This window comes from Hippoglossus stenolepis, chromosome 19, assembly GCF_022539355.2.
Source record: "Hippoglossus stenolepis isolate QCI-W04-F060 chromosome 19, HSTE1.2, whole genome shotgun sequence".
Classification (NCBI taxonomy): Eukaryota; Metazoa; Chordata; class Actinopteri; order Pleuronectiformes; family Pleuronectidae; genus Hippoglossus; species Hippoglossus stenolepis.
This window is the reverse complement of record NC_061501.1, coordinates 14730996-14758769: the sequence shown is the minus strand read 5'-3', so window position 1 is coordinate 14758769 and position 27774 is coordinate 14730996. Positions and strand designations below refer to the sequence as shown.

The 27774-nt window shown below is 44.0% G+C and overlaps 1 protein-coding gene across 6 annotated transcripts in view; it reads left to right on the top strand.

Annotated features, from left to right (window-relative positions):
• Nucleotides 1-27774, top strand: part of cacnb2a (calcium channel, voltage-dependent, beta 2a) — a 57337-nt gene that overhangs the window by 13861 nt on the left and 15702 nt on the right. For 3 of the 6 annotated variants that reach the window (XM_035143048.2, XM_035143053.2, XM_035143051.2), the window contains one exon: nt 25005-25124. In XM_035143048.2, coding sequence (XP_034998939.1) covers nt 25005-25124 — 120 coding nt within the window. Of the gene's footprint in view, nt 1-13709; nt 13994-22198; nt 22945-25004; nt 25125-27774 lie in introns of those variants that run through there. The other 3 variants (XM_035143052.2, XM_035143049.2, XM_035143054.2) reach the window with 3 other exon arrangements.

The following is a 27774-nucleotide window of genomic DNA, read 5'->3' as shown; positions in this document are numbered from 1 at the left end:
AACTTTCTTGGCGATCCTACTATTAAGACTTTTCAGTCAACCACAAACCAACACCAGCAGAACTCATATGTTTGTCTGTGATATTTTGCGTTGTGCTTAAATAACCACACAAAGAATGAGAAATGTGCAAATATCGTTGCATTACACAGAAGACGGTATCTTCTTCTCAGAAACTACTGCGCCGTGTGTGCGAGTGGTGAGCTAATCTCCCATGACAAAAGTTTGACCTGGAATTCCCAGTTTTCCGATGCGTTGGGATGAACGCCCAGGGAGAAGTGTCGGGCCAGCGCGGTGCAGACTGGAGCAGGGTTTCCTTGGCAGTAGCCGTGCGTTCTTTCACATTTTCAGAGAATATGGAAATGTCCGGAAACTGAGCAGCTAATTGGCCACAGAGGCCCAGAGGAATGTCTCGGATCTAGGTGGATTTTTTACTGGTTTTACATAATCTATCACCTCACCCAGGGACTGGAAAGTGTGATATGCATCTGTGGAGGGCTGTATCCAGTGTAGCTCCGCTCCAGCCTGGAAACACTGATGTCAGTGAGCGTGTGCGGCTGTGACCGTGGTTCAGGTCCTGCTGCAGTCTTGAGTTTTAAAACTCTCACTGGTCTGGAAATGGTGAAGTCATGGGGAGTAAGATGCAGCTCACTCCCTATAAAATACACAGTATTATGTGGAGGGTGATGGATGAGGGTATTTCATTATGTAATGTCACATTGAGATAAATCAGTATATTATAGTGGATTAGATTTCTGCTTGTAAGGATATTTAAAAATGCTCTTTTGGTGAAAAAGTGAAGCCAAAGCGGTTCCATCCCCACCTGGTGGCTGGCTACAGTATAGGTCGTAAATCCTGCCTCCTCCATGTTAGTGGATGGGACATGGACAAAATTAGAAAGTCAAAGTTTCAAATACAGATCATTTTTTTGTAAAATGGTTTCTGTCATCACATTGCTGTAGGTTCAACTGCTTGTTATTTTGATAAGTTTGGGTTTATCAGTTATTTGATGCTATAAAAATGTCATGATTGACAGCTGAGTGCGTGTATTGACGAGTAAAGACTTGATACTGCTGCTTCATCCCCGGATCACTTCTGTGCAGACTCTTCATCTAGATGCACAAGATGGCAGCGTTAGTATCCAGAATATTATTAAGAATGTTGGGAGCAAGTTGAGCAACTGACTCTGACATTTGCGATGTCACATTCAGCCCCTCTGGAGAATATCAGGAGTTAAGTGCATGTCTGACAGCAGCTTTGTTGACTGAGTTTAAGGAATGAAATTATTAGTCATAGAGGCTCGGTGTTGACTGTTAAAGAACCTCAGGGACCTTTTGCAGTGATGGTCTGTAGGAAATCCTGATTTTTCTTAGTAATTATTTTCGTATGATTCGTATTTTTGTATGTTTTCAAATGTGTAGTTGCTTTGTATTTCATCTCGATTAAAACCAGTTTTTAAGAGTTTAAGGTTCAGATTGATAACGCCTCATGTTTGCTTAAACTCATCCTCTTCCTCAGCTTTATTTTTCACCGTCTCTAATTTACCTTGTGGTGACTGTATTGGTGTCACTTCATTCTCGGTATAAAACCTGCAGAAAAGGACAGAGTCCTGCTTCAGGGAGGTGAAGTAGCTGTGTGCTCAGCTCACGTCCATTAAACTGGCACCTCAGACATCTCGTGCACCCAGGCCAAACCGAGCATCACTTAAAACAGGAGCAGATGTTCTTTAAGGCCAATTAACAGCGGAGAGATGCAGACAACCTTGTGCACCAGAGGGGGGGTGGGGGGGCGGCCGGCCCATATGGATACTAGAGACAATTAATTAGAGCAACAGACGTTAAAAATGGATCAGGAGCTGTTTAAAGTCTGCCTGTAAAACCATGAACTCTCGGACTCCCACTCGTTTTAATGGCTGGCGCTCTCACTGGCAATATTTACATAAATCACAAAATTGTTATTTATACATTTGTTCAACTACATCTAGCACTTTTAAAATAAGTTAAGGGGAAAACAACTCTAAGATTAAGATCAAACTCTGCATACGAGGTACAGAATATAGAATATGAAAGGTACATCTAAAATAAATAAAAAGATTTATCTAATAAGACCACAAAAAATATTCTTTTCTTTTTGAAAGCTGCAACTAGTTTAAATAAATGATTGTTCTGTACAGTGCAACACACAGTCTGTAGTTTCTGCTGCTGCGGATCAAGACATCTGCAGCTGCTCCGTGGCTCAATTCCACTTAAGTGCAGCCACTCAAATCAGCAGAATAGCTTCAAAACTCGTCGCCTGATCTTTTAGGAGTAATCCGGATCGACTTGTGCAAACAGACGCCGAGAAGTGAGGAGTTGAGGGGAGAGGAGCTGTCGGTGTCGCCGGGGGAACGGGAGATAAGACAAAATAAAGTTGGTGCGTGAGAAGGTCAACATAACATTTGGAGGATAAACTGAGAGAGTAGATTTAATGAAGAACGAGAGAGGAAGAGCGAGAGAGAGAGAGCGATAGAGGAGGAAGGGAAATCTCCACGGAGCATCCTCTCACTCTGTCTGTCAGGGAGCTGGTCTCTTAGCAGAGGTGCCATGACGACAGCTAAGGAGACGGACCCCAGGGAGAGACGGAGGGAGGGAAGAGTGTAAAGGAAAGAAAAAAGTGAGGTTAAATAGGTGGAGAGGAAGTGAGACAGAAAGAAGAAGAAAGGAGGAGACGCCTACAGTGGATGAAGAGAAGGTGAAGTAGTTTTTTTGGGGGGGTTTCTGGAGGTGTCGTCCTCTCCTCCAGAGACTCGGCACGTTCATCCTAATGCTTCTATAAGCTCACCCTCGGGAGCTGTCCACAAAGATCTGCTCCGCGATTGGGCGCGTGCAGCGGCTCAGCAGGGCGGGGTTAAACCTGCTGGGATGTTTCATATTCATACCCAGCGTGAATACATAATCAGTCCATCAGGTCAGTGTGTGCCGTCAGGAGGGAGAGACGCAGAGTTTGCCGGATAACTCTCCAGTGATCCTGATGTTTCCGCGACGCGAAGGAGCCTGAAAGACCCTGAAAACTCTCCCATCGCGTGCGGAGCAGCGGCCTGATCCTCCCGACAGATGCTGGATTCAGTCAGACCAGGCGGTTTGGGCTCGCAGGTTCGCAGGGCACACGATGACCCTATGGCTGAGCGTGTCGTGGCCCCCGGCCGTCACCCCCTGATCCCGCTCAGACCTGCAACAGGCTGTGGGGCTGAGATCTGCTGAGGAGGGGGGGGGGGGTTCCTCTCGCCACATCAGCGGCCTGCTCTCGTTGCCATGATCAAACAAGCCAAGAACAAAAACGTCTCGTGGGTAAGTGAGGTGTGTTTTCTCCTGTCGCCTCCTGCTACCACTTCCTGCTGCGTCTCTGGTTTTTACTTTTCTCCTCAGGACAACTGGACCCTCTTGCAAATGTTTTTTTGCATCAGTATTGATGAGACTTACTGGTTTAAGAGATTATCCAGAGACTATTACAGTTTATTTTTATAGGTTTTTGATGCTCCTGTGCACAGTGGTTATTCCAAAGAGAGGCTTAGAGATTTAGGTATTATATAACTACAAGCTACTACATGCCCACTTTATAAAATCTGGTTATCAGTCTGCCAACTCTGCCCCCGCTGCAAAAGCTGAACTGAAATTATACAAGAAGGAAGGTTGCACAGTAAAAATGCAGACTTTTATCACAGTAATAATTACAGAAGTATTTTCTATCATGTTCTTGTTATTTTTTTATGTGTGTGCGAGTTTGATATCTGATTCTCTGCCAGTGCAGACGGATCAGGGGAGATTAGAGTGAGAGTGGCTTTACGAGGATGAAATCAGCTACTTGGGGGGGAAAAGAGGGGGCAGGGAGGAGACGAGAGGATGTGACGGAGTTTATTCCAGAATCCACGCTTGGTTTCTTTCTGTGGAGTTTTGCGTGTCCTCCTTGTGTCTGCGTGGGTTTTCTCCAGGTTCTCCGGTGAAGATTTGCTCACTGGGGTTAGGTTGGAACTGGAAACTCTGAATTTACTGTAGGTGTGAATATGAATGGTTGTCTGTGCTGGCGACCTGTCCAGGGTGCACCCCCGCCCCTCGCCCATTGGCAGCAGGCACTGGCTCAAGCTCTCGACCAGTACAGATGATTGATGGATGATTTGCTGCGGCACGACCTCCAACCACTCAGCTCATCCTCCTCGTTAAGCAATTTGAGAAATCGCATGGTGGAGCTTCTGTACATCAGCTGACGGTCATGGTGTGATGAATCGGAGCGTCTGTAGAGACACACACCATATGTCGTGCTCTCCTAAACAAGCTTTCATGTTTGACACTGATAACTCCCAGTATATTGAATGTGTGTATGTGCACGTGTGCATAAATAGCGATGTACTTATGTGTTTTCCTCCGGAGGGAAACGCTGCTCCACTTTCCCTCAACTCACCCATATGGCGCATATGTCATGCTGCTGCTCTGTGCAGCCCAGCTCTCTGTCCTCAGAGTGAACCTGCACACGCAGAGCCGTGAAGTCCAAGTACCTCAAAGTACCTTAAAGTACCTCAGTGATTAAATGACACTGGAATAAGCAGAGCCAGTCTTAACGGTTCAGACGGTGCTCATTGTCATACGTCCTCGCTTCATATTATTTTTACTCTCTAAATCAGAGCCGCACTGATACCAAAATCAGGGATTGAAGAATTTATGTATATTGGCCATTTTATGTTTAAAAGATAATTGGGAGTGATTCCTCAGATGTCGTAATCAAAACCCTATAACAGATAAATGTAATTGAGGCCTGTGATTTTATAGTTCAACCATAAAAACCATAACATGTATAATGAATGAAAAGAAAACAAAATAATATAGGAAATAAACTTTTTTTAAACATTAATTCTGTAAATATAAGTTTTCATATTTGCAATCATAAACGCTGATGTCTTAATGTCTGTGAAAGTCTTATTTTGGCTGATAAATCAGTCGGGCTCTACTCTGAATAATACTTTATTTAGTTATAAGTAAACTTAATTGAAGAAAATCCTCAGAAAAACAACAATAATAGAAATGAGATGCAAACAAAATAATTATAAAAAATTCTCATTAATTAATGGAAAGGGGACAGTGACTGTGGATTTGTGTTCACAAACGGGACTGTACACGTCATTATCAGTATCATTTACGATAATCTACATAACTGTTAAGAAGATTTGCTTAATGTTGCAATTAACACGGAAATAAATACTGAATAGTCAAGGTTTTAACTGCCTTTAATGTTCAGGATTACCATTTAATTACTCGTTTTTATTGTATGCTTATAATAGAGTCAATGTGGTATGACAGTGGTGGGATGAGGATTAATATGGATTGGGAATGGGGACTAGATTTTCAACTCACACAGACATACACCATACAACAACTTTGTGTGGCTTTGTGCGTTGGCTGTAGTGTTTGTGTTGTGTTCAAGGTGAAGTTCAGTGAAAAAGTGTTCAAAGTGTTGGATCCCTGGGTCTTCGTCTGCACTGGTTCTTTGAGGTTGTTCGAACTTTATTAGATGGAAAAAAGAGCAAAGGTTTATTACAGCAAAACCTTTGTAGGCCATTGAAATGTTAAAGGTAATCCGTCCATGATATGATGAGTCTGTGTGCAACGTTGACCTCAGGGTGACAGCAGATAAAAGCTCATATCCCAAATGGAGACGGATTAATCCTTTTTTTATTGTGAATTCTGAGTGCAAGTGCCTATTTTGGCCTGATGGTGGTGCAAGAGGAAAGGTCAGGGGGTCATCGAAACCTGAAGGAGGCATTGTCATGTCGTCTCAATGAAAACAATAGACGATGCACTGTAGTATCCCAGGTATCTACAGGTCTACGTCCAATAAGCCTAATGACTGTGAGGGTCACATTTATAATCAGAGGGCTGGGCAGTGCCAGGCGGATTAGGACTCCAGATGTTGCTGTGACTGCCTGACTGTCTGTGTGGCTACGGGTGCACAGCTGCAGGAGGTCACGTGTTTTACTACGGCGGTCGTCAGCTCTGCCCCCCCCCTCCCCCCCAGCCCATTAACGGCAGCAGCACGGCATCACATGCACTTTTTGGTAGCATGCTCTCAGTAAGTGTATGAGTTTCAAGGCGTGTGTATGTGGTGTGTGTTCCGCTCCGCCTTGTGCAGCATCCTACAGTTGTTTGACCACGCAGCAGATGTCACACGATCAAATTAAAGCTTAATGCCCGGACAGCTGAAGAAAAACACTAACCATGACACCACGCAGCTTAAACACTCCACTATGTGTGTGTGTGTGTGTGTGTGTCAGCTCCTGTCCATATCAGTGTGTGTGTGTATGTGTGACCTGCCTGAGAGCGACTCTTCCCTCCACATGAGGCATGACACTTGCTGTTGGAGGAGCTCTTGAGGATGACCACATCTCATTTCCTCTCCGCTAGTTATCGCCTCGCCGGTGACACCGGTCGCGTTTGAGAGCAACTTGCCGGTCAGCGCAGCAGTCAGCGTTATCATCCCCCTTTTTTTTTTTTTTTACTGAGCTGGGGAGGTTGGCTCCTTTTTTTTTCTCATGCCAGGCGTCAGCTGCTTGCACCCCTGGGTCATGGTACTCTGAACAAAAACCAGGGGATTTGCATAATTCATTACAGTCGCTGTGGAGCGGAGAGAGGCGGCACAGGTGTCCCGGGCATTGTGGGAGAACGAGCATGTCTAAGAAGCCAAAGGTAAAACTGAACAACGCTCAATTTGTTCTTGTTTCTGTGTAAGTCGGCAGCTTACGTCTCTTTCCAAAGCTTGTAGTGTTAGTTGTAGCGATGGCTTGTTTTCTCAAAGCTTCCCGTTACAGCTCAGGTTGCGGATTTGCTCGCCGTGCGCTGCAGTTTTGTTTGTGATGAGTGTCACAGCCTTTACTGTACATCCCTTGTGTGAGGTCTGATCAGACGGGGGCCTATACCATCTGAGTTGACCCTGTGTAAGTAGAGCTTAGTTTTTTAATCATGGATTGTTGCAGGTCTTTATCATTTTAGTGGGAATGCATTGACGTTGTCAGGGCTTTTCTGGAGGTGAAAGGTAATCTGCAGGTTCATCTTTCTCTTTCCACGTGTAGATAACTCACAGGTCTGTTGTAGATAACTCACATTCCTATTTCTATTTGCGCTTTATTGTGACTGATTATCGACCAAGTAACAATGATAAATGTCTTTATTGTGTCCATCCGTACACATGCATCCATGTTTGTGAGCATCATAAAAACTAAAGTGGGACCCACTCATGAAGAAATTGCTCCATAGCGCCACCACAGGTCAAAAACTCCTCAGGGGGTCTTTAATAGGTCAGATCACTACAGTACAAAGAGCTGCTTCCTTGTCCTTATCTCAGATTTACAGTTTATAATCACTGCAGTCAGGCATAGTATCACATCAGTTCCTCTACATCCTCAGAGGTAGAAAGAGCAGCTTCCGACGGCTTCTGGCCACGTCTCACGTCGCTCGTTGCTTCTACTGTAAATCCTGGATTGGTTGAACGGCTGCAGCCGATCTAAATCTCCTTACCAAGGAAAGCAATCATTACAAAGTGAGTCATGGGATCAAGTGGACACAGGCGATTGCCCCCCGTGGGTATAACTGTGTTCAGGGTAGAAATACCGCCCCCCCCCTCTCTCTCCTGTACAGTATACAGAGGCGCATGTGACGACACAGCAGATTATTGTCTCTGACAGAAACTGCACAAATAGCTGACTGTGCTCATATGAAGCCCATCAGTTATGTCAGAGCAGCACACAAACTTGGCTTTGTTATAAATGTACAGAAGAGGAGGGGAAATTATGTGAAAGTTATATTTGGGATGAGTCAAGGAATTAATATGTCATTGCAGTGGCATAAACATGGTTGTGTGTTTGCCCGTGTGAACCTAAAACCCCAATCACTAAATCACCAGATATCAGGCCGTACATTAAACTAATTAAAAATGAGTCTGAGCCAGAACTTCATCATGTGAGTGAGTTTAAGATCATCTACCCATCAGCTCTTCGTATCACCAGAGGGTCGATGGAGTGAAAGTGTGTTTTCATACACACTGCCTGTGTTCTCCTGACCCATGCATCACTGTGTTGTCACAACCGTCCCATTCGCCGGCAGAGGAGTGTTTTTATTTTTTTCTTCCTGTGGCTCGATGTGGGACAGCTGATGATGTTGATGTGCCCAGCGAGCGTGAAGTGACTCAGTTAGCACCACGCTCTCGCACTCGGTTGTACATGTCAGCGCTTCAGAAGTCGTCCCGTCTTTGCATGCACTCGCTGTCCAGCAACTCCGAGCTCATGATCTTCATTTCCTTGGGCATGCTCGACAAGCTGCCGTTGTCTTCACAGACCAAACGCTTCTTTGGAAGGGTAAGACTCTGTCGACTTCTAACTTCAACCGGACATTCACTGCCCTGATACCTCAGGCCGAGCCTTTAGATTATAAACTTTGCCAGTTACGAGAGAGAAGTTTGAGCCTCATTTGTGCCATGTGTGCACAGCTTCAGTGCTATTCTCAGGTTTGGTTCACATGCGAGCGGGATGCCCTTCGGCGGAGTAGGGGAAACGGTAGTCGAACTCTCGAGGCAGCAGGAAACAGCAGCTGGGGCTCACTCTCTCTCTCTCTCTCTCTCTCCATCTATCTTTCTTCTTCTCACTTTTTCTTCTTCCTCGGTCTCTTCGTGGTTTTCCCTCCCTCCCTTTATCTCCCTGTCTGTAATTAGAGATGGTCTCGGGGCTCAAGTGGCCTGCCGTGTGTTGTAGCTAGGTAACCTCAGTCAGATGCTGGCTGCCGGCCCCGGGGGGGGGTTTCGTTAGACGTGAATCACAGTCACATCAGGCCCAGTGTTGCGTTAGCTTACTTTCATAAACACATACCTGTTTTTCTACAAATCCTTCATTTTATCTTGATTAAACAAAATGAGCCATCTCCTGAAATCCACTGGTTTTTAAAGCAACTGTTTGACGTTTTTCTAAATGCGCTTATTTGCTTTTCTAGCCGAGAGGCACATGAGAAGATCGATACCACTCTCGTATCAATCCATTCAGAACCTGCAGTCAGCAGACAGGTAGCGTAGCTTAGCATTAGGACAGGAAACGGGGGGAAAAGGTAGTTTGGCTCTGTGTAAAAACAGAAGAGGGAAATCAATAAGAGGGTTTATGTGCTAAACTATTTCTTGTGAGCAGTTGCTAACAGTCTTTGTTTTAGTTTAGTCTACGTCTTTATCGTCACAGAAATCTGAGCATTCAACATGAAGTTTTATTACCTTAAAGTGGTACTAAGTCCTCGATAACTCTACAAAAACATCTTGGGTCTTGATAGCTACTTCTTGTATGTGTATTTTAAATCCCATCTCGATTAATTTAAAGTGTAAAAGCAGTTGATCTTTTTTTTCTTCCCAGGGATCATACAGGGTCATTTACAGGATCAATACTTGTGGAGCAGAACTGAAAGATTTATCCACCAACTTGAAGTCCTGTCGGAGGGTTTCATTTGTGTAATAGCTTTCTTGGCAGAGCAAAGCCCCCCCTTTGGAGAGGAGCCTTTCTGACAGGCCCTCAATGATCTAACTGTGTTGTATTTCAGCCCCTTAGTGATCTTTTAAAGTTTACTGAACCTCTATAACGTCATTTATATGACTCATGGCCTGTAATAATAACATGTTTGACAGAAAACAAATCGCTCTTGATGTTGTTGGATATCGTTGCTGTCGCTGGTGAGATGCCACGGGTCGGAATCAATCGTTGTCCTCCGCGGTTTTATCCTCTGTGTTATGATGTCTTCAGTGTTAAGATGCCGTATTGATGTAACGCAGATTAACTCGTGATCCCGTGCAAGTGTGTGTCTGGTGCAGCGGAGCGGTTTTGTTTTGGGCTGTTTACTTTAATGTGAGTGGTGGCCGCTGTGGAATCACTCCAGCGTGAAACTGTCCGACACCTGTGTCCCGTCCTCATATGGAGCGGCTCGACACAGTGTCCTGTCTCTTGACCCGGACGATATACACTCAACTGTTCACTGACAGTCGATCACTCTTTTTTTACCCAGAAGGCCACGGATGGATTTGTGATCAGAGTCCCTCCATCGGCTGGAGTCGTTCTGGATCAAACATCCGACTGAGTCTCCTTCAGCTCCAGGGTGATGGATCTTTTCCCTCCTCAAAATTCCATAGAGCTGAGGCAGTTTGTTGATTAATCAATTAGTCGATCAACTAGTCAATCGAAAGAAGATAAGTTTGTAATTTCTCAAGCAAAAATCCCAGAATTCATTGGCTCCAGTTTGTGTTTTTCCTTAATTAAACTGAAGATCTTTGGGTTTTTCGCCTGTAAAGCTCGGCTCAGACTACAGCAACTTTGTGCCGATTTAACCACGATTCGTCTCCCTGCGAACCGAAGTCTGGTCTGGAACATTGCTCGGTACCGATGTTCGGCCCAGACTATCTGGAAGTGTGAGGGGTTACAGAGCCATTCTTAAACCTCCCAAAATCCCTGCAGAATTATCAGGGAAACCAGAACCAGAACAGCCACTGACAGAGACAAAGAGACCAGAGTTGGCCACGGTGCTGCCAAGCTGCCAAACAACATTCTCAGGCTAACGGCAGCTAGCATGCTACTGTTTACAGCAACCAATCATAATGTTTCACTCCGTTGTTATAGCTTCAAATAAATAATCAAAACCAAACTTACGATGGTTTGGCTTCACTTTTGGGGAGCTGTCATGTCGTCCATCTTTAAACACTGTCTGATTCAAATAGATAAGTCCATGGTAGACTTTTTTGTAACAAACAACATAATCTTAGTCTTTGCTTTGTAGCCTTGATAGGTCATTTGGTTTTTCTGTAGATCAAGCGGATAGTGACATTTTAGAGCGTCCTCTGCTGGATCAGAAAATAAAATACTTCCAATGAATTGGGTCAAATCAAAATTGGGAATTCAGATTGTGGATCGTGATTGTGTGTTAAAAACATTTGGGACATGATGATCACCCTCCTGTATATTTAACATTATCATCTATCTTAAGGTACAATTTATTGCTGGGGTTTTGTGTAGCATCACACTCAACACACTGTGCAAGGTGACTCTTTCTTTTTTGTCTCGGGATACTGTATCGATTCGCCCTCATAGTCCAATTACCGTTAGCTGGTTTTATAGGCCATCCTTGTTGGTCTTTGTGTGCCTGTCAGTGTGAAGGCCTGCTGACGTCATTGTGTGCATGTACACTGATCGATAAGGGAAAAGCGATGCCCGGCACTCGTTTCCCAGCGCTGGCAGAACCGGGAGACATTGATCTGTCAAATCCCATTCTGAGAGCCCCATTCAGGGAGAGCTGTTAATTGCCGTCGGCACTGAGGGATGCTATTATATCATTACATTACAGTAAGTACGCAAAATATAGCAGCTAATCTGGGCTATAGAGCTTTATTTGCATTTGTATGTGCTCGTAGAGGCTTCTAGCTTAAACAAATCACACATATCAAACACATAAACTTTACCATCGGTGGCCTCAGTATAAAAATCCTGGCAGGGATAACTGGATCCACACAGGATCATTAAAGACACACAGATTTTACCCATTATTTGAATTAGGAGGCAAAGGAAAGTCACAGTTGACTTTGCTTTTTATTAATAATCCCCTTTCCTTAATTACCTCCATTGATGTTATGGCAGAACGATGCAGACTTCACATGCAGGAGTCATTTTTAGTGAGATTCGGAGACACCACATCACACGTCCTGATCTACTGTCATCACGCTCAGCATGTGGGGATTTTCGCCTCCAGGCCTGAACTTAATTAGAATCTGTTTTTCAACTTCACTCGCCTTGACCTCGTGTTTCCCCTGCAGGGCGCTGGACGACAAACTAAGACATTTTACAGCTGAAAAGCAAAAACAACAAATATTCACTTGTTACAGATTCCTGAACGTGATTCAGATTCTGTCTTTTCAAAGTTGAATAGTTCAGTTTTAGATAGTTTGACAAAACAAGACATGTGACTCTGTTGACTTGGGCTAGAAACTACAATATGATATGATATGTGATATTGTTTTGAAAATAATTTTCAAATAATTCAAATTCAAACACATAATTGGTTTGTACTGCCAAGACCTATTTTTTACCCCCCAAGATCCATGAATTATTCCCTGTGAAACTGTCAAGAAAAGCCCTATCATGCCATTTTAATGAAATATATTTTTAAAATCTTGGATCCACCTCTTTGTCCAGATCTAACCCAAAATGTAATGGGTTCGTTCGTGGCCTATGTCGGCTTTTTCCGGTTTTGTAGTTTTTTGTGTAATCCTGCTGAGCGGTGAAAACACACCCTCCTTGGCAAAGGTAACAATTAAATACCATGTGTAAGGAAGTGAAGATATTTCCCCCTGAGACTAGTTGTTTCCCCGTTTGGAGACCTTATGCTAGGCTAAACTAAGCTAACCAGGGGCTCATGGTAGCTTCATATTCAGTGTACAAACATAAGTCTTATCAATCTTCACATCTAACACTAAACCAGAAAGTTTTTAATAGTTTTTAAAGTTGTTTTATTGTGAAAATGACTATAAAACTTACTTTATGAAGCATGTTTAAATCAAAAAGACAAAAAAATGCCACATGTAAGAGCAAAACTTTGGAAAATATATTTTTTAATCTTTACTTTGCTCCAAATGGATGCGGCAGGACTTCTAACCATTGTCCCGGTGAGATTAGGAAAACAGTTTGTCACGTGCAGAGCACATGTCCTGGATGATAATCCTCAGAAAGGGGTTAACCCTGATCAAACACAATATAATCTAGGATTTAGGTTGGGCCGCTCAGAAAAACATTTTTCTCCCAACTGAAAATACAGATCTGGGCTTTTTGAAAAAATAAAGCTTGTAGTTTGACAGTCGTACGATCTCGCACAAAATAACCCAACACACACACACGCTGTTTTTCCAGCGACAGACCTGCATTCCTGTTTTATTCCAGGAACATTTTAGTTAGTCATTTAAATTTTGCGAACTCATGATTCAGCTGTGCCAGTTTTCATGTTTTGACTCATATTTTACGGCTCGAATAGAATATTTATAGTTGCAGCCCACGGGAGCTCTGACGTCACAAAACACACAACACAGCCTCGGCGTCTCTGATGTCGGGTCATAAAGAGGTGGATGGAGTTTATTTGAAGCGAATGTGCCGTTTTACTGTAAATACCCTGCATGGACCTCAAAAGAGAACTGTCACTTGATTACTTTTACATGACTTTATAGTTTGAAGTGTCTTTGCCACTGTTGTTCTGCTGTGAAACTTTTAAATGTAAAGTTAAATACAAGCAGGATTTCTATGTGCCATCAAATGACCAAACGGAAAGTCTCAACGGCTTTTCGTCCCGCCGGTGATGAAAGCAGATATGGCATTGCGTTGATGTAGTGAAGATAATTACTTCCTGGCTTCTTTCGGTCTCGGCAACATGTGTTGAGCCCATACAGTGAGTTTAAGGCAAAGTGAAACACATGTAAACTCCCGAGATCACACACTCGCACACTCAGACTTAAAAAGCTTCTGCAGCTGCTTTTGGTGCTTTCTGGAATTTTCAGGCCAGCCCTGTTGGCCAGAGATCTTACTTCCTAACTGTGTGTGTGTGAGTGTGTGTGTGTGTGTGTGTGTGAGTGTGTGGGAGGGGAGAGGGGCAGGGGGCTTGTTTTTGGGGCTGGAGGACGGTTCCAGCGCTCTTGAAGGAGTGTTCTCCCAGCGTGGGAAAGACACTCCGTCTTTTCTCTGCCTCTCAGGGACTGAAGTCGGCCAAAGAAGGGCTGAGAGGAGCGAAGCGCCTCACAACTTTTCCCCTCTCGAGCCGGGGTGAGGGGGGGTTTGTAGGAGTGAAGCACTCGGGCCGGCAGGAGTTCCTGTGCTCCGAGAGGAGATGGGCAGCGGCTGAGGAGACTTTCTCCCGGCCGGGCTGAACGGCAGAGTCGGTTTTGGGCAGAAATGTATCACTCCGGCAGTGAGGAGTCAGATCTGGTAAGTTTCTAACTTTCTGAAGCACGTACTTTTATAACCCTGAACTTTGAGTGTAATGTGACAGAACGTCTCACTCTTCTCCTCTGTGTGCTCTGAACAAAGAGGACGGACTCGAGCTGCAGGAGAATGGAGGTTATTAGTGCAGGATTTAAATGGGCGTAAACATCTACTTTTGTTTTTTTTATCCCTTGTCACTTTTAGTTGGTGAGAGTCTTTTCCAAAACACACACGGTAACTCTCTCGCTGCGTGCGTCCTGTTTAGAGTTGAAAAGGCTCATTTGAGTGTGGCTGTGAATGTGCGAGCAGCGCTGCACGAGAGCAGAGAGAGAGCAGAGAGCAGAGAGCAGAGAGAGAACAGAGAGAGAAAGAAAGAGAGAAAGAAAGAGAGAAAGAAAGCAGCAGGATGAGTTTGTTTTTTATGGGCAAACTGGTAAAAGAGCAAAAAACTTGACCTGAGGTTTAAGTTTTGTCTTAAGAAAAGATTGGATCTCCATTTTTGTCCAAACCCTCCAAGTGTTGACTTCCTTTTTGTACAACCTTTCATCAGTATTTCAAATATTTCCTCCTCTGATTGCGTGCTGGTCTTTGTCTGAGTGTGAATGATAAGGTTGTGAAAACATTTAGTCCAAATATCACCCGGTGAGAGTTTTCATCAGCCGCAGCTTTGTAATAATTACATAAAATCCACAGAACTTCATTTAAAATGGTTGTAGAGATACTGAGGTTTTCAAAAAATACTAAAAACATGTAGGAGAATTGAGAAAATGGATATAAAACGATGCAGGAGAATATTCCCATGTGATGTTTCAGCCATTAAAACCATCTAAGATCTGGGATTTAAATATTTCCCTCATACAACTTCAATGAAGGGTTAATGATATTATTCTCATAAGTATTATTTCTACTAATAATAACTAGAATAACTTTTATCGTTGTTTATTTTCTTGATAACTCACCACATATGTAAGTGCTACAGTGTGACACTCCTCTTCGTTTAGGTCTTGAGCACTTGTCTGATTATGTAAGTAAGTCTGTCCATGGGTTGTTGTTCAGAAGTGCTCATGTGACTGATGCTGCCGAACACTCGAGTCAAACGCACACGAACACGATACAGTAAGTGTTGCGTGACGAGCAAAGTGGACGTGACTCAAGTATCTGTCGCTGACGGCTGTGAAAATCCAACGCCGCTGATTGTGAGCCGGTGTTTGGACGTTTGGAACGTAGGTCACACAACGTCGGCTGAGTTTCAACAGCATCCGTGATCTATGTGTGCAGGAAGACACACACAGGTTTATGAGATATTTCTGTTTAAAGAACGCACCGGGACACTTTCCAGCACAGACGACTGGAAGCTGCCAACATTTCTAATATCACACAGTTTATGCTTTAACCAGACACTTTGTGGATAGGATGAATAAAATCTAAGCACAAGGTCCACTTCACTTTAATTTAAATTGACCTTTTGTGGGCTCAAAGAGACTGGACATATTCAAAGGGAGGTTTTTATCTTTTATCACTGAGACGTGGGGAATCCTCTTCCTTTGTTGGCACCATGTTCAATTTTTATATAAATCACAGAATTTGCCAGAAATAGGGCCAAAGCACCTAATATATCAATGTTTAGAATAAAACAAATGAGGCTGAAATCATTTTACTGGAGCTCGGCCCCATTTGCAGGATGGTGTGTTTTTGCTCCACTGGAGATGGTTAGCATCTCGCTCTGCTCTCTTAGCCACTTCTCATCAATCATCCACCGCCCGCTTCGTGCACCAGGAAACCGCCAGGATATTGATGACGCAAGCACAAAATAGCAGCGCAGAGCCGCCCGGGGTCTTTCTCACCGTATCCCTCTGATCAGCTATCATCCTATTAGAGTGCTGTGTTTTCACAAAGGGAGCTGAGAGGGAAGGAGCAGTTAGATCTCACCGAGGGGGGGGTTCGCTGTTAACGTGAGCGAAGCCTCTCCAGGGACCACCGCTGCTGCTGCTGCTGCAGGTAATTTCAACTGGATGAGGATTTAATGCCTGATTTTCAGTTACAAGATCCCGTCAGCCTGCGATTTGTCGTGCTATGATTTTGCAGGGATTTAAATATCTCTATGTGAGGTGCAGCAGCAGCAGCAGCAGTCCAATAATACATCTTCCTGATAATAAGTCGCATATAGAACAGAAAACTACCCTGTCTGATAAAGATAAGTCAGTATGGGTTTTTATTTTCAGATTAAAGTTACCAATATTTTCATCCCATATGCAAAATCTGTATGCAAAGATGGCAGCGTCAGTTGGTGGCACTGTAGCTTTGGTGGAAACCCCAAAAAATCCTATTTGGTGGATCACCATGAAATATTGTGAATTCAAGATACCCAGAGAATAAAGCACATTGACTTGATCTCCTAAATTGTCTTTTAGTGCCCAACTCAGCTTCTTTTTTTTTTTTTTACTTTTCGACTTAAATGTAATTAATAACTCAGAAACTACTGAGAAAGATTAAAAAGACGACCAAATATAGAAAAAAGTTAGATCACTGCCCTTTTAAAAAAAATAAGCCTTTTAAAGAATGAATATTTTTTATCATTTAATCTTCTTTAAATTGAGTATTGAGTCAGAATTTGACCTAACTGGTTGTCATGGTTTACACACGTCCCACCAGTGTAGGTCTCAAAGGTCACAGTGACCTTGAGTCGGCAAATTGTTTTTATATAGACTGAAACTGCACTGGTCAGCGGAGACATACAACCATAGGGCCGTAATTCTAGTTACAGCTTAACTGAGGTAAATGTGCACTCTATTAAAGTAACAGTACACATTTACCAAAGAAAGTGAGTTGAATAACCCACTCATTCATATATATATACATATAAAACGTCAAAGTCAATTATAGTGTACATATTCTAAAATCTATAACTCAAAATTAATATATTCTAGGAATATTATAATAAAACTATATTAAATATAACAAGCCTCATACATTTAGGTTGTACTGTGTGTTATAGTAACGATAGAGGTGTGTGTACTAATACCTAGTTAAACCCCTCCGCCATGTGGAGTGCGTGTACCTTTGTAGCTAGCTGCTTTGTGTGATTGACAGCCAGTGAGTCCATTGCCTTGATAGGATGATGCAAGCATGATGCATTTATCTAATGCACTGGCTCATGGAATCCTGGGTAAACACTTTTGTCATAGGCCCGTCGGTGTCACCTTGACGTCCACGTGGCCAGTCCCTCTTTGGTGCTCCAGAGGGATCATTACTCCGCCCCCCTCTTCTTCTCTTTCTTAATCTCTCTCCTCATTCCTCTTTTCTCTTTCTTCCACAGATGTACAGACAATCTGTTTCCCTCACACTTTTCTCGCTCACTTGGTCTCAGCCCTCTGTCCCGTGATAAATATTAGTAACCGTCTCTAGTAGCAGTCGCACATCTCCCACTCTTGGCTGTCACGTCTGCTCCCATTGTCTCTGCGTTGATGCAGGAGACGCTGTTTGTGGACCGATGATTTAATTGACTTTGTGTTGCGCGGAGTGAAGTGGCAGTGATGGACAGATGGCCGGGAAAAAGAGGCTTCGGTTCGAGCCAAGAGTGAATCATGCCAAGGCTGAAACTGCCGTCGCACAGTCGCTCAGCCCATTGTCAGCCCCGCCGCAGTCAGCTACAGTTTGTCAGCCAGAACCGAACATGAGCTGGCACGGGCGGCTATCTTCATTCTTCAATCTTCAATCGTGCTGCAGGAGGATACTTGTGCATATAAAGGCCACAGGCTGCAGAGTCGAGGCTCGGGTTATACTGATAGCTTAAGTTTACAATCTGCAGACTGTACCCTTGGGTCATTTGATAACATATTAACCCTCGAACTCCGGGATATTTGTGCTTGATGTTTGTTGTTTTGGTGCGATTCATATGTGTGACACACGGCAGTGCTGTAGACTTGGGTCAGACTCGAGTTGTGTTTAATTGTTTGTGACTCACATATTGTCTCTAGCGTAATGCACACTTTCAGATGCAGCTCGGTAAAATAACTAAAAGTTTGAATTTAGATGAAGGACAGAAAATTTGACTTTTCATTGTAAAAGTAGTGTTTCAATATAGTTTACTCCTGTTTCCAGCATGTGAACTTTAGACTTGAGGTAGACGTGGTTGAAAAGACTTAAAAACAGCTGTTTAACCATGGTATGGTTGATACTATACTTATATATATATTTGCTTGTTTGTTGTTGTCTTTATAGAGTTGTGTGCAGTTTCTTGAGATATAGAGAACAATGTTTATTGGACATTAACAATTTATCGATAGAGTAGTTGCAGTCTGTGTTTATACCTTAATTGTTTTATCATTTAACGATGCACAACGTATCAGTTGCCAAATACTGAGTTTTACTGTCCAGAAAAGGCATAAAACCTTTCCTTCCCCCTCTGGAACAAACCAGAGACAGACCAGGAAGCCAAAGCCGCTGGGAATCCCTTGAGAGATGGGAGATGAAAGAAGCGGAGTGAAGAGGTCAGGATGGAACAAGGTGAAAGGAAGTGTGATGTGAGAAAGAGGAGCGAGGGAACATTAGAGATGGAGCAGCATGATAATCAGGAACATCAGGGTGGGAGAAGTGTGGCTCAGGTTAACGTCACAGGGGAAAGGAGCCTGCAGAAAATCTATGGATGTGTAGGAATTGAGGTAAAACATGTGAACTATGGGATGCATCAAAGTCATGTGAGAGCACTTTGTAGCTCGCATGCACAGCCTTTATTTTCTGCATGACTAGATTTATCCATTTTCATAGCGGATACATATATAGAATAACGTCTAGTGGCTGAAAATGAAAATGGAAGCTTTCAGATCAAGGAGCGATTCCCTGGTGTAACTGTTTCATTCACTGTAAGTGAATTTGTGCGATGCAGCAGCGCCGGCTGACGCACAGCCTCCTGTTTCACCGCAGTATCAGCCACCATGACTTGTAATGTTCTGATGTAGTGATTGTGGCTGCATGTAGAGGTCACCGGTGGTCCTACAGCAAGGACCTCTGTCTGAATGAATCAATACGAGCGGTATACAGAGCACAGGACCGTTGCCCCTTTTCAATTTCCCCGTCCATCTCTTTTTCTTTGACCGACGCCTGAGGACGGCCGCCACTCGCACTGTTCTGTTTGTCCAATCTACTTCCCGAGGGCGACAGTGAGGGTCTGCAGCAGTTTCCCGAGAACATATGATTAAAATTGGTGATGTTTCGTTGACCTTAACCCTCCTGTGGTTTCCATGCCTGAACACTAAGAGTGCAAACCTTCAACAAGGCCCAACATTTAAACCCACTAGATCCTGATTTTTATCGTTGTTATCATAACCAAATTTCACACACTCATATATATCCATTCCCATTAATACGTGTGTTTATATCAAGAACCATGAATAGTTATCTGGGTAAATGGTGAAAATGTCAATTGTCTATTTTAATGACGTTAAAGAAAGTTGAAGAAAAAATCCTGAATCAGCACTTTTATCTGGATTCATGGAAAAATTGTATGGGTTGTTTCGAAGCCCATGACCCCTCCTTCCGCCAAATTCCATGGAAATCCGGTTTACTAGTTTTTGCATAATACTGGAGAAAATCAAACAAACACAGAGAAGCGTAAACATAACTTCCTTGGCGGAGGAAATAAAGAAAGTTGCAGTCGAACAGCCACACTGTGTGACGCTGTGTGCACAGCTGTGCTCTGAGCTCAGTGTAACCCAGGTTACATTCTGTTTGGTGACTTTCTTGTTTGGGGGAGTTTGGTAGAACGTGGCAGGGAGAGCATCCTGTAACCACGAGAGTCAGGTCTTTGAGAATAATGCCATTTGTTTAATGTTTAGTAAAGATCCAGTGCGCAGTAGAGGAATACATAGATGGAAAGAGGGACGACCTGCAGCAAAGGACCCCAGCAGGATTTGAACTATGCTTTTGGTCCATGCTGAAGTGTCTTCGAGCAAGACATCATATTAAAACAGAACTGAGACTCTCATTCTGCTGAGTCCTCTCCTCCCACACCAACACAGTATCATACTTCAGTTTATTATTACGCGTGTGTGTGTGTGTGACAGTGTTGTCAGTGTCAGTGTGGCAGCGGGTCCAGAGGTCAGTCCTGTCAGGCACCTGAAGGCTCCTCCTGTCGCTGTGAGTCTGTGTTGCTGTTGTTGTCAGAGTGCAGCCTTCACAGCTTCACTGCCGTCCTCTCCGGGGCTGCAAGGATCCACGTTCAGAGCATCTGTGTCCAGGCTCTGCAGGCTGTAGTGTCACCTCACTGGACCATATGTGACCCTTGCACTATTTCCCAAGAAAGAGGCAATGTGGGTGATGACAAACCTGGTTCGGACCTGTCCTTGTTGTGATGGGATCATTCAGGACGGCTGTTAATACCAGGTCTGAACCATAGACTGTAAATAAAGATGGACGAAATGTCTCCACTTCCTCCCACTATCCAGAAATGAAACCAAAATATCCTGGTACGAGTCGTGGTCTGCTTAGAAACAATCGAGGGATGGAACTGCGGTAGCGTTGTTGCACCAATACACGCTCTCAACCAATCACGAGCCAGTGTCAGCTGTCAATCATTGTATTTTACCCCCTTTTTAAAGCATCATAAATATATGTGATAAGAAATATACCTTAAATTACAGGCACCATCTTTGAGAAACAATTATTTGACGTGTACTTTTACTTTTTAGTATGATCCATGTCCCATTCACTAACATGGAGGAGGTAGGGTCTTCATATACAGTTTAAGTCAAATATACAGTATTTTCCTCTCGTCCTCTTTTCTCATCCATCTCCTCTAAACATCTCTGGTTGATGAAATAGTTTTTTATGAGCTAAAATCTTTCATACAGACGTGCATCATGTTGGAAAAGACCCCGAGTGGATGGAGGCGTGTCATTGATTGGTTATGATAAGCACCGCTGATTAGCATGTCACCCTCTGATCTACAGTTACTGCTCCCCAGGGAGAGACTGCTGGTCCTAAACCAGCCTGCCCATTTCAACCGCTGGTCCCATGGGCTGACCCCTGGCGCCCCTGACCTCACACAACCTCACGACCAGTCAGACGGAGCAGCTTGATGCGTCAGCACAGCCAAAAACGAATAATATTTTGAATAATCCATCTGTGGGGTTTAGCTTGGGCCGGTCCTTTATGAGGATGGGACATTTTTAATTAACGCTCTAATTATTCTCATTTGTCCTGTGTGGCTTCGCAATGCTCCACTTACATGTAATGAATTACTGCTGATCTGACAGGCGAGGATTTAGAGCGGCTTTCACCTCAGGATCCGTACAACTGAGACCAGAGCGAAGAGATTATTTAAAAAAGAAAATATACAGGACGACGACTCTTAGTTCTCTGTCGTGCTTTGTCTCACACACACACACTTTCAGGGCTGCAACTAACAAGTATTGTTGTCATCTCTTAATCTGCTGGTTGTTTTCTTGATTAATTGATTGTGTAGAATTTCCCAGCTTCTAAAGAGAGATATTCAGATTTCTTGATTTGTCTTGTTTGTGTCAAGGATGTTCGACTGGAATTTTTAATCTTAACAGTTAGGCAGAGAAAACAGAAAGTAGAAACATATAAACTAAAAGTAACAGTTGCTTGAAAAGGGACTCAAACAATTAAATCTCAACGTCGCTTCCCATTGATTTTCTCTCTTGCTCTCACATTTCACAGCCATTATGTTTCATATTGAACTTTGCAGCAATGTTTAGAGGGTTTTTTTCTTCTTTTTTCCCGCCCCAGTAACTAATTAAATATAGGAAAAGAAACTTCCAGTTCCTGCTCTAGGTGATAAATTTAAATCAGCTCCAGCTTCGTGTGCCCACTGGTTGAAGGCATGAAAGGAAACGCTGGAGAACCACCACATGAATTCATAATGGGAGTAATTATGATGAGTTTCAGCACTAATGTGAGGAAAAGGCAAGTGTGCAGTTTTTAGATTTAAGCATTTTAGCAGCTATAAACAACAAATCAAGGTGAACGTGGTGTGTTTATGTATTAGAATAACAAAACGACTCGGTTCTCAGTGGCCAGCATTTATCACAACGTGAGCAGCGAGCAGATGGATCGACTGTGAGGGGTGACCGAAGGGAGAAAAATAAGGGGAGGAGGAGGAGGAGGAGAAGGAGGGGAGGGTGGAGACAGAGATAGAGCGGCAGAATCACTGAAGTATCACCGGGGAGCTGAGATGTGCAGAACAAACACTGATGGGCTGACACACAGAGAGAGAGAGTGAGGAGGGGGGGAGCTCGCAGCACCTGAGAGGCAGCCTCAGCAGCTTAATTAGCATCAGGAGGAGAGTCGGTCACACGCAGTCACACAAGGAAGCATGTAGATAAACTGCTGTCACCGCTCGCGGAGCAGCACGAAGGAGACTACTAGCAGAGGAAGAGGAGGAGGAGATGGAGGCAAAAGCTTGAGCAAGAGGATGAGAAGCGACGCCGCCACCTGACTTGCACCGGGAGTCAGCCTGAGCACCTGCAGTCTGAGCACTCGAGGAGACTGGGGCAGACGGGTTGAGGAGAGAGCTGCTGAGATTATGCGCGGGGCAGAGGGCTCCTGTGGATTCCCCATCTTCGGCAGAGGGAGCAGGAGCAGTGGAGACTGTGGCGGAGCTAGCGGGAGCTGCAGCACAACAAGGAGCCCAGACTCCGAAGCTTTTTATTCACCGAGAGATGAAGGGAGCAGTCGCAGCAGCCGAGGAGTAACAGGAGCCAGCTGTGGATGTAGCCCCAGTGTTGCATGTACCTGTGGCCGGAGCAGTGACGGCGACTGCAGAGCTGGTGCAAAGGTGCCCACGGCGGTGCAGTCAGGTGTAGTTGTAGCAGCAGCAGCAGGGGGGGGCAGTGGCTCAGGACACTGAATGACCAGTGTGGCTGATGAAGGCCACCTGGATCCGCTTGCTGAAACGAGCCAAGGGGGGTCGGGTCAAGAGCTCCGATGACTATGTAAGCAAATTCTAAGTGTGTTGACGTGGTGAAAGTTGCTGTTTTTCTGTGCATGTGCTCGTGTCCCGTGTGTCTCCGGTGGACGTATGCTCCACAGTGTTGGGGGTCCGTGTTGCACGACTGCCGGTTTATCGCCCGGCGATGATGGGAAGCTGGATGTTGTTATCGGTTATGGCTGTCAGATTCTGGGCAGAGGTCCATGTCCACCTCCCTCTGACCCACTGGGACGGCGTTCTTGATCACGTCCTCGTCGTTAGCCCTGACCCGATGGAATAATCAGAGCAGGCCAGGTATCTCTTCGAGGCCAGCTCGTAAAACAGAAAGTAATGTGCAGCAAATAGCCACATTTGGACGTTTATGTCCTCGTGTAGAAAAGGCTGCATGGCGAGCGTGAGCTGCGTTTGAAGAATCCCAAAGACACAACACTTGCTGATGTTTTGAAAGCCACTGGGGGTCTAATCCTGAACAGCAAAAGCAGCACATAGATACTCAATCAACTTGCTTTCAAATGAGTTCTTCACACCAGATACAAAGCAGCAGGGAGGGTGAGATTAATGCGCAGCAGGGTTTCATGTCAGCCGGACAAAGAAACATATGATGACAACAGTTGTTCCAGGTAAAAATGTAAGTGGAGACGAGGGAGAGGTGTGATGCTCCTTTGTATGTATGGGATGGCTGGGTAATTCTAATCAGGCACAGAGTGAGGGAGGCTATTTTTAACTCAGACAACTCCAGAGTGCAATGGTGCAGTGAGATGAATGGAAGAGCTTGTGTGGGTGGTGTAGTAGTGAGCAGGTAAGGACAAGGATTACGCTGCCTTAGTTAAAAACCCCCGCTTTTATTCTTAGATGTATCGCGACCTGAAACTGCTTTAATGGGAAATTGTGTCATCCATTCCCACAGATACGAATGAAATGAAAAGCTGTATTATTTTTCAACAGGATGCACTTTACCTACAGTCAGGGTTCACCAGTATTTACCCTACTTGTTATCTTGTTAGGATGTGAGATAACAAGGTTGGTCTCTCTGGCTGATGCTGAAGCCAAATTTACCTGTGGAGTAAAGTGGTATTTGTCGACGTACACACTGTGATCTATACGACTAAAACGTGCAGGCATGACTCTTCCTGCTTCCCCAATTATTCATGATGTGTTTTTCACGTTGCGTTCAACAAATATGTGACGTGAGTGAGATGCACTGCACTCAGGAGAGTGTTTGTGTAACGTGGAACCAGCGTCTGTGAGGCTGTTTGTATAAGTAGATGTAAATGGATTGGTATGAGTTGTATGAGTGGTTGTGATTTATTGTGACTCAGCTTTCATACAACCTCATTTTCTTGTACTGATTCAAAGTTCTGCTAAATCGCACAACTAATCGCACACGACTAAAATACTAAAGATTGAAAACTACAAGGTTCTGTACATGTGAGAATTTTGATGCAGGAGTAGTTCCTTGGTGCAGATATTATGAAAATGACACTAAATAATGAGATCTGTTGTAACCACACAACAGAGACACACCGGGACCTGGTGTTCTTCAACATTTCCCTGAAAGTTGTCAAGAAAGATCACGACGTATGTGAGCGAGCAGCTGAGTGAGAGCTGAGGATAAAAAAAACGTAGCTGCTGGGGATGTGATTCTGTGAAAGACAGATCGTGTCCTTCTCAGAAAAACAAGGGAAGTGTCCATTATTTCCAGATCCTGCCGTCTCTTGTGATTTCCTGACGTTGTTGCGGTCATGTGATTGACTGCAGGATCACATGCCTGCTTGGTTTATTGAGCACAGCTTTCATGCTCATTATTTCATGAAATTTAAGGAGATCTCTTTGATGATCAGAGACACTTCAGTCTGTGTGGGTGTGCTCACAAATTTGAACAATGCACGACCTCACAAGTTGGATGTTTCTTTGAAGAGCGAGGAGAAGCAAATGAGTTGTCTCCCGTGCCTTTGAGATAATGTGTGCTATCTCAGCGGATAGCACCTGCTAATTTGAAAGTGTGAATCCAAATCGACCCTAATTAGGTTTTTTGCTGAAGTGTTGCTGTTTGTGTCTCCGCAGGGTTCGGCCGACTCCTACACCAGCCGTCCATCAGACTCCGATGTGTCCTTGGAGGAGGATAAGGAGGCCGTGCGAAGAGAAGCAGAGCGACAGGCTCAGGCGCAGCTCGACAAGGCCAAGGTTTGTACCCTGCACCCAACAGCGCTAAGTTCACTCTGCCTGGTTCCTGTTTGACACAACATGGCGTCTGTGGGCTCCAACAGAGAAGTGTCAGGATCATTTTTGAAAGGGTGGCACTGGCACAGGAGGACTTTCAGACTTGGTGGTGACGTGGTTAAGGTATCCTGTAGAGTTTTGACCACTTGTAGCACCATCAAACAATGTTTGCACCTGTGGGTTCAAGTTTTATGCCTCTTTCAGGTTGTTCAATCTCATAAACGCTTCAGGAACATCTTGAGGAAATTTATTCAAATGTGGTCTTCACTTCCTCCCATGATTCATAAATGAAGCCAAAATGAATTTGGTCACCAAAGGTCAAGGTCGTTGTGACCTCACAAGACACGTTCGTCATACACTGATTATGTTGATATCTAACAGGATGAAATGATGAAGGTGATGACATTTTATATCCAAAAGGTCAACTTCGGTTCAAACTGCTTGTGGTACCATTAGGATTTTAGAGTTCAGGTTCGGATTAGTTAAAGGTTTAATGTTCAGGATTAGATTTGAGATTTGACATGTATTCTCCACAAGTATAGAAGTACAAACGTGTGTGTACAGACAAAAACTGGTTTACTCTGCTTGAATGACTGATGGCAGCATCACTCAAATAGTGACTTTACACAAGTGTAATTGGAAGATGAAAAGCGGAATCCGCTTCCTTTTTGGTCTCGTTCTTTAAGTGTACGTGTTTATTTACTACTATTACAATGAGAAACAGCATAACTAAGTATTTTCAGTCTTAAGGGGGGGCACCAGATGGATGTCAGTAGGGGTGGGGGCCACATGAGACAAGGTCGTAGCACTGATGCGTCCAGTCTGAAAAAGACTTTTGTGTAAAGTTTGTGAGTTGGACACAATTTTTCTTTCCCTGCTGCCAGCTCACGACTCCAACTCCAAGTTTTGAAACGATTATCGTAAATCATTTGTCGTTTTTTTCGAAACCTGCGGAAAGATCAGTGGACAATGCTGCAGGACACGGTGACTGTAATAGAGACGGGATATTACTGATGATTTCAGCTGGTTCCTCAGATAAAGAAAAGCGGCCGTTCGGGGGCCTCTGAGGGGTGAGGGGCCTGGGAGGGCTCAGCATCATCCCTGTTTGTCAGAGCCAGGCCTCGTCCGCTCTGGGCCACAATTAGCAGGATATAAACAAACACACACACATGACAGAGCAGACTTGCCTCTGCAGCGAAAGGAAGTGCAATCAGACCCCGCTTCCCCAGAATCACTCAAATCACTGGCACTGTTCAAATTAATGCGTTTGATCTGTTATCTCCAAAGCACATTCTGCTCCTGCTGTTTTACTTTTGCACATCAATTCGACCCAAGTTTGTTTCGTCTTTCATTCGTCCGCACCAGCTACTTCAGCTGCGAGCTCGGCGCTTCAGGCCGTGCATCCGTCCTCGCCGACATTTTCCTCCCTCCCGCGGCCGCGTCGCTCCGAGCTGGCCAAGACGGATCATTCCTGCAGATCCGTGTTGTTGTTTTTCCAGAGTCACCCTCTCTCTCTCTCCCCGGCACTCTAATTAAAAAGATAAGTTGGCTTTATAGATAACCTAGCGCAGATAACCCCCACTGGCATTTTTACGTGACAGATGACTTGTAAAAAAATAGCCTCTCAGTGGTCGGGCCACCAGAGAGCGAGCAGGCCGGGGTCAGAGGAAGTGCACACTCTGGCTGTGAGCTTTTATGGGCACTAATTCACAACAACAACCCTAAAATAAGGTGATAAGGCCACTGTTGACGCCTGTAATGTTAAATACACGTTTTCTTGTTGATGTCATATATTTTTTTCATATGTATTTTCACACAAAACAACATTGGCTGCCTCTAATTGACCCGATTTTTACATGTGAAAATCAGTTAAGCAAATCGCTGGTGTTGCTCCTCGGCTTGTAAAAACACTTGTTTAGTGTCTTCTGTGGCTCTGGGAGGAGGGTTCGTGAATTCTAGTGAAAATAACCCCAATGATGTCATGAGGGCTTATCTCAGCTTGAGTCTGGAGACTTTCTTTTTTAAACCCAAACCCTGCATTTGAAATGTGTTTGTTGCTGTCGGGAGGCTGAGGGTTTAGGAGGATTAAACCAAAAGATGCTTGAGAGTTGAATCATGGGAAGTGTAGGATTTCAAGGGCTTTTGGAGCTTCACTTGCAGTAAAAGTCTGGATATTTGAGCCTCATCTACGTTGATTTTGACTATTTTGTATTTTCATCTATCCCTTAAATATCCCTGAATTTATGGAGAGCACTAAATGTATTCATAAGAGCAATACTTTTTTTTAATTTGGGAATTTGTGAATCAAAATGGCAGAACAATGTGCCTTCGTGGATTAAATTAATGGATTTGTAATACGTTTAAAAGCTATTCATTTTCATTGGGATTTTATATCAGTGTTTGAAACTTAGTCATTACATCTAGTCTGGCGTTGTGAGATTTTTATTCAGGTCAGGACTCTACTGGAAGTATTTAAACGTTTCTGATTATGTTCTGAAACATTGAATAAGGTCGATTTCCGTTTATGGTCGTATCTTAATAATGACTTGGTTCAACAGTTTTGGGAAATTCCCTTATCTGCTTTCTTTGAGAGTTAGACAAGGCGGGCTCCGTC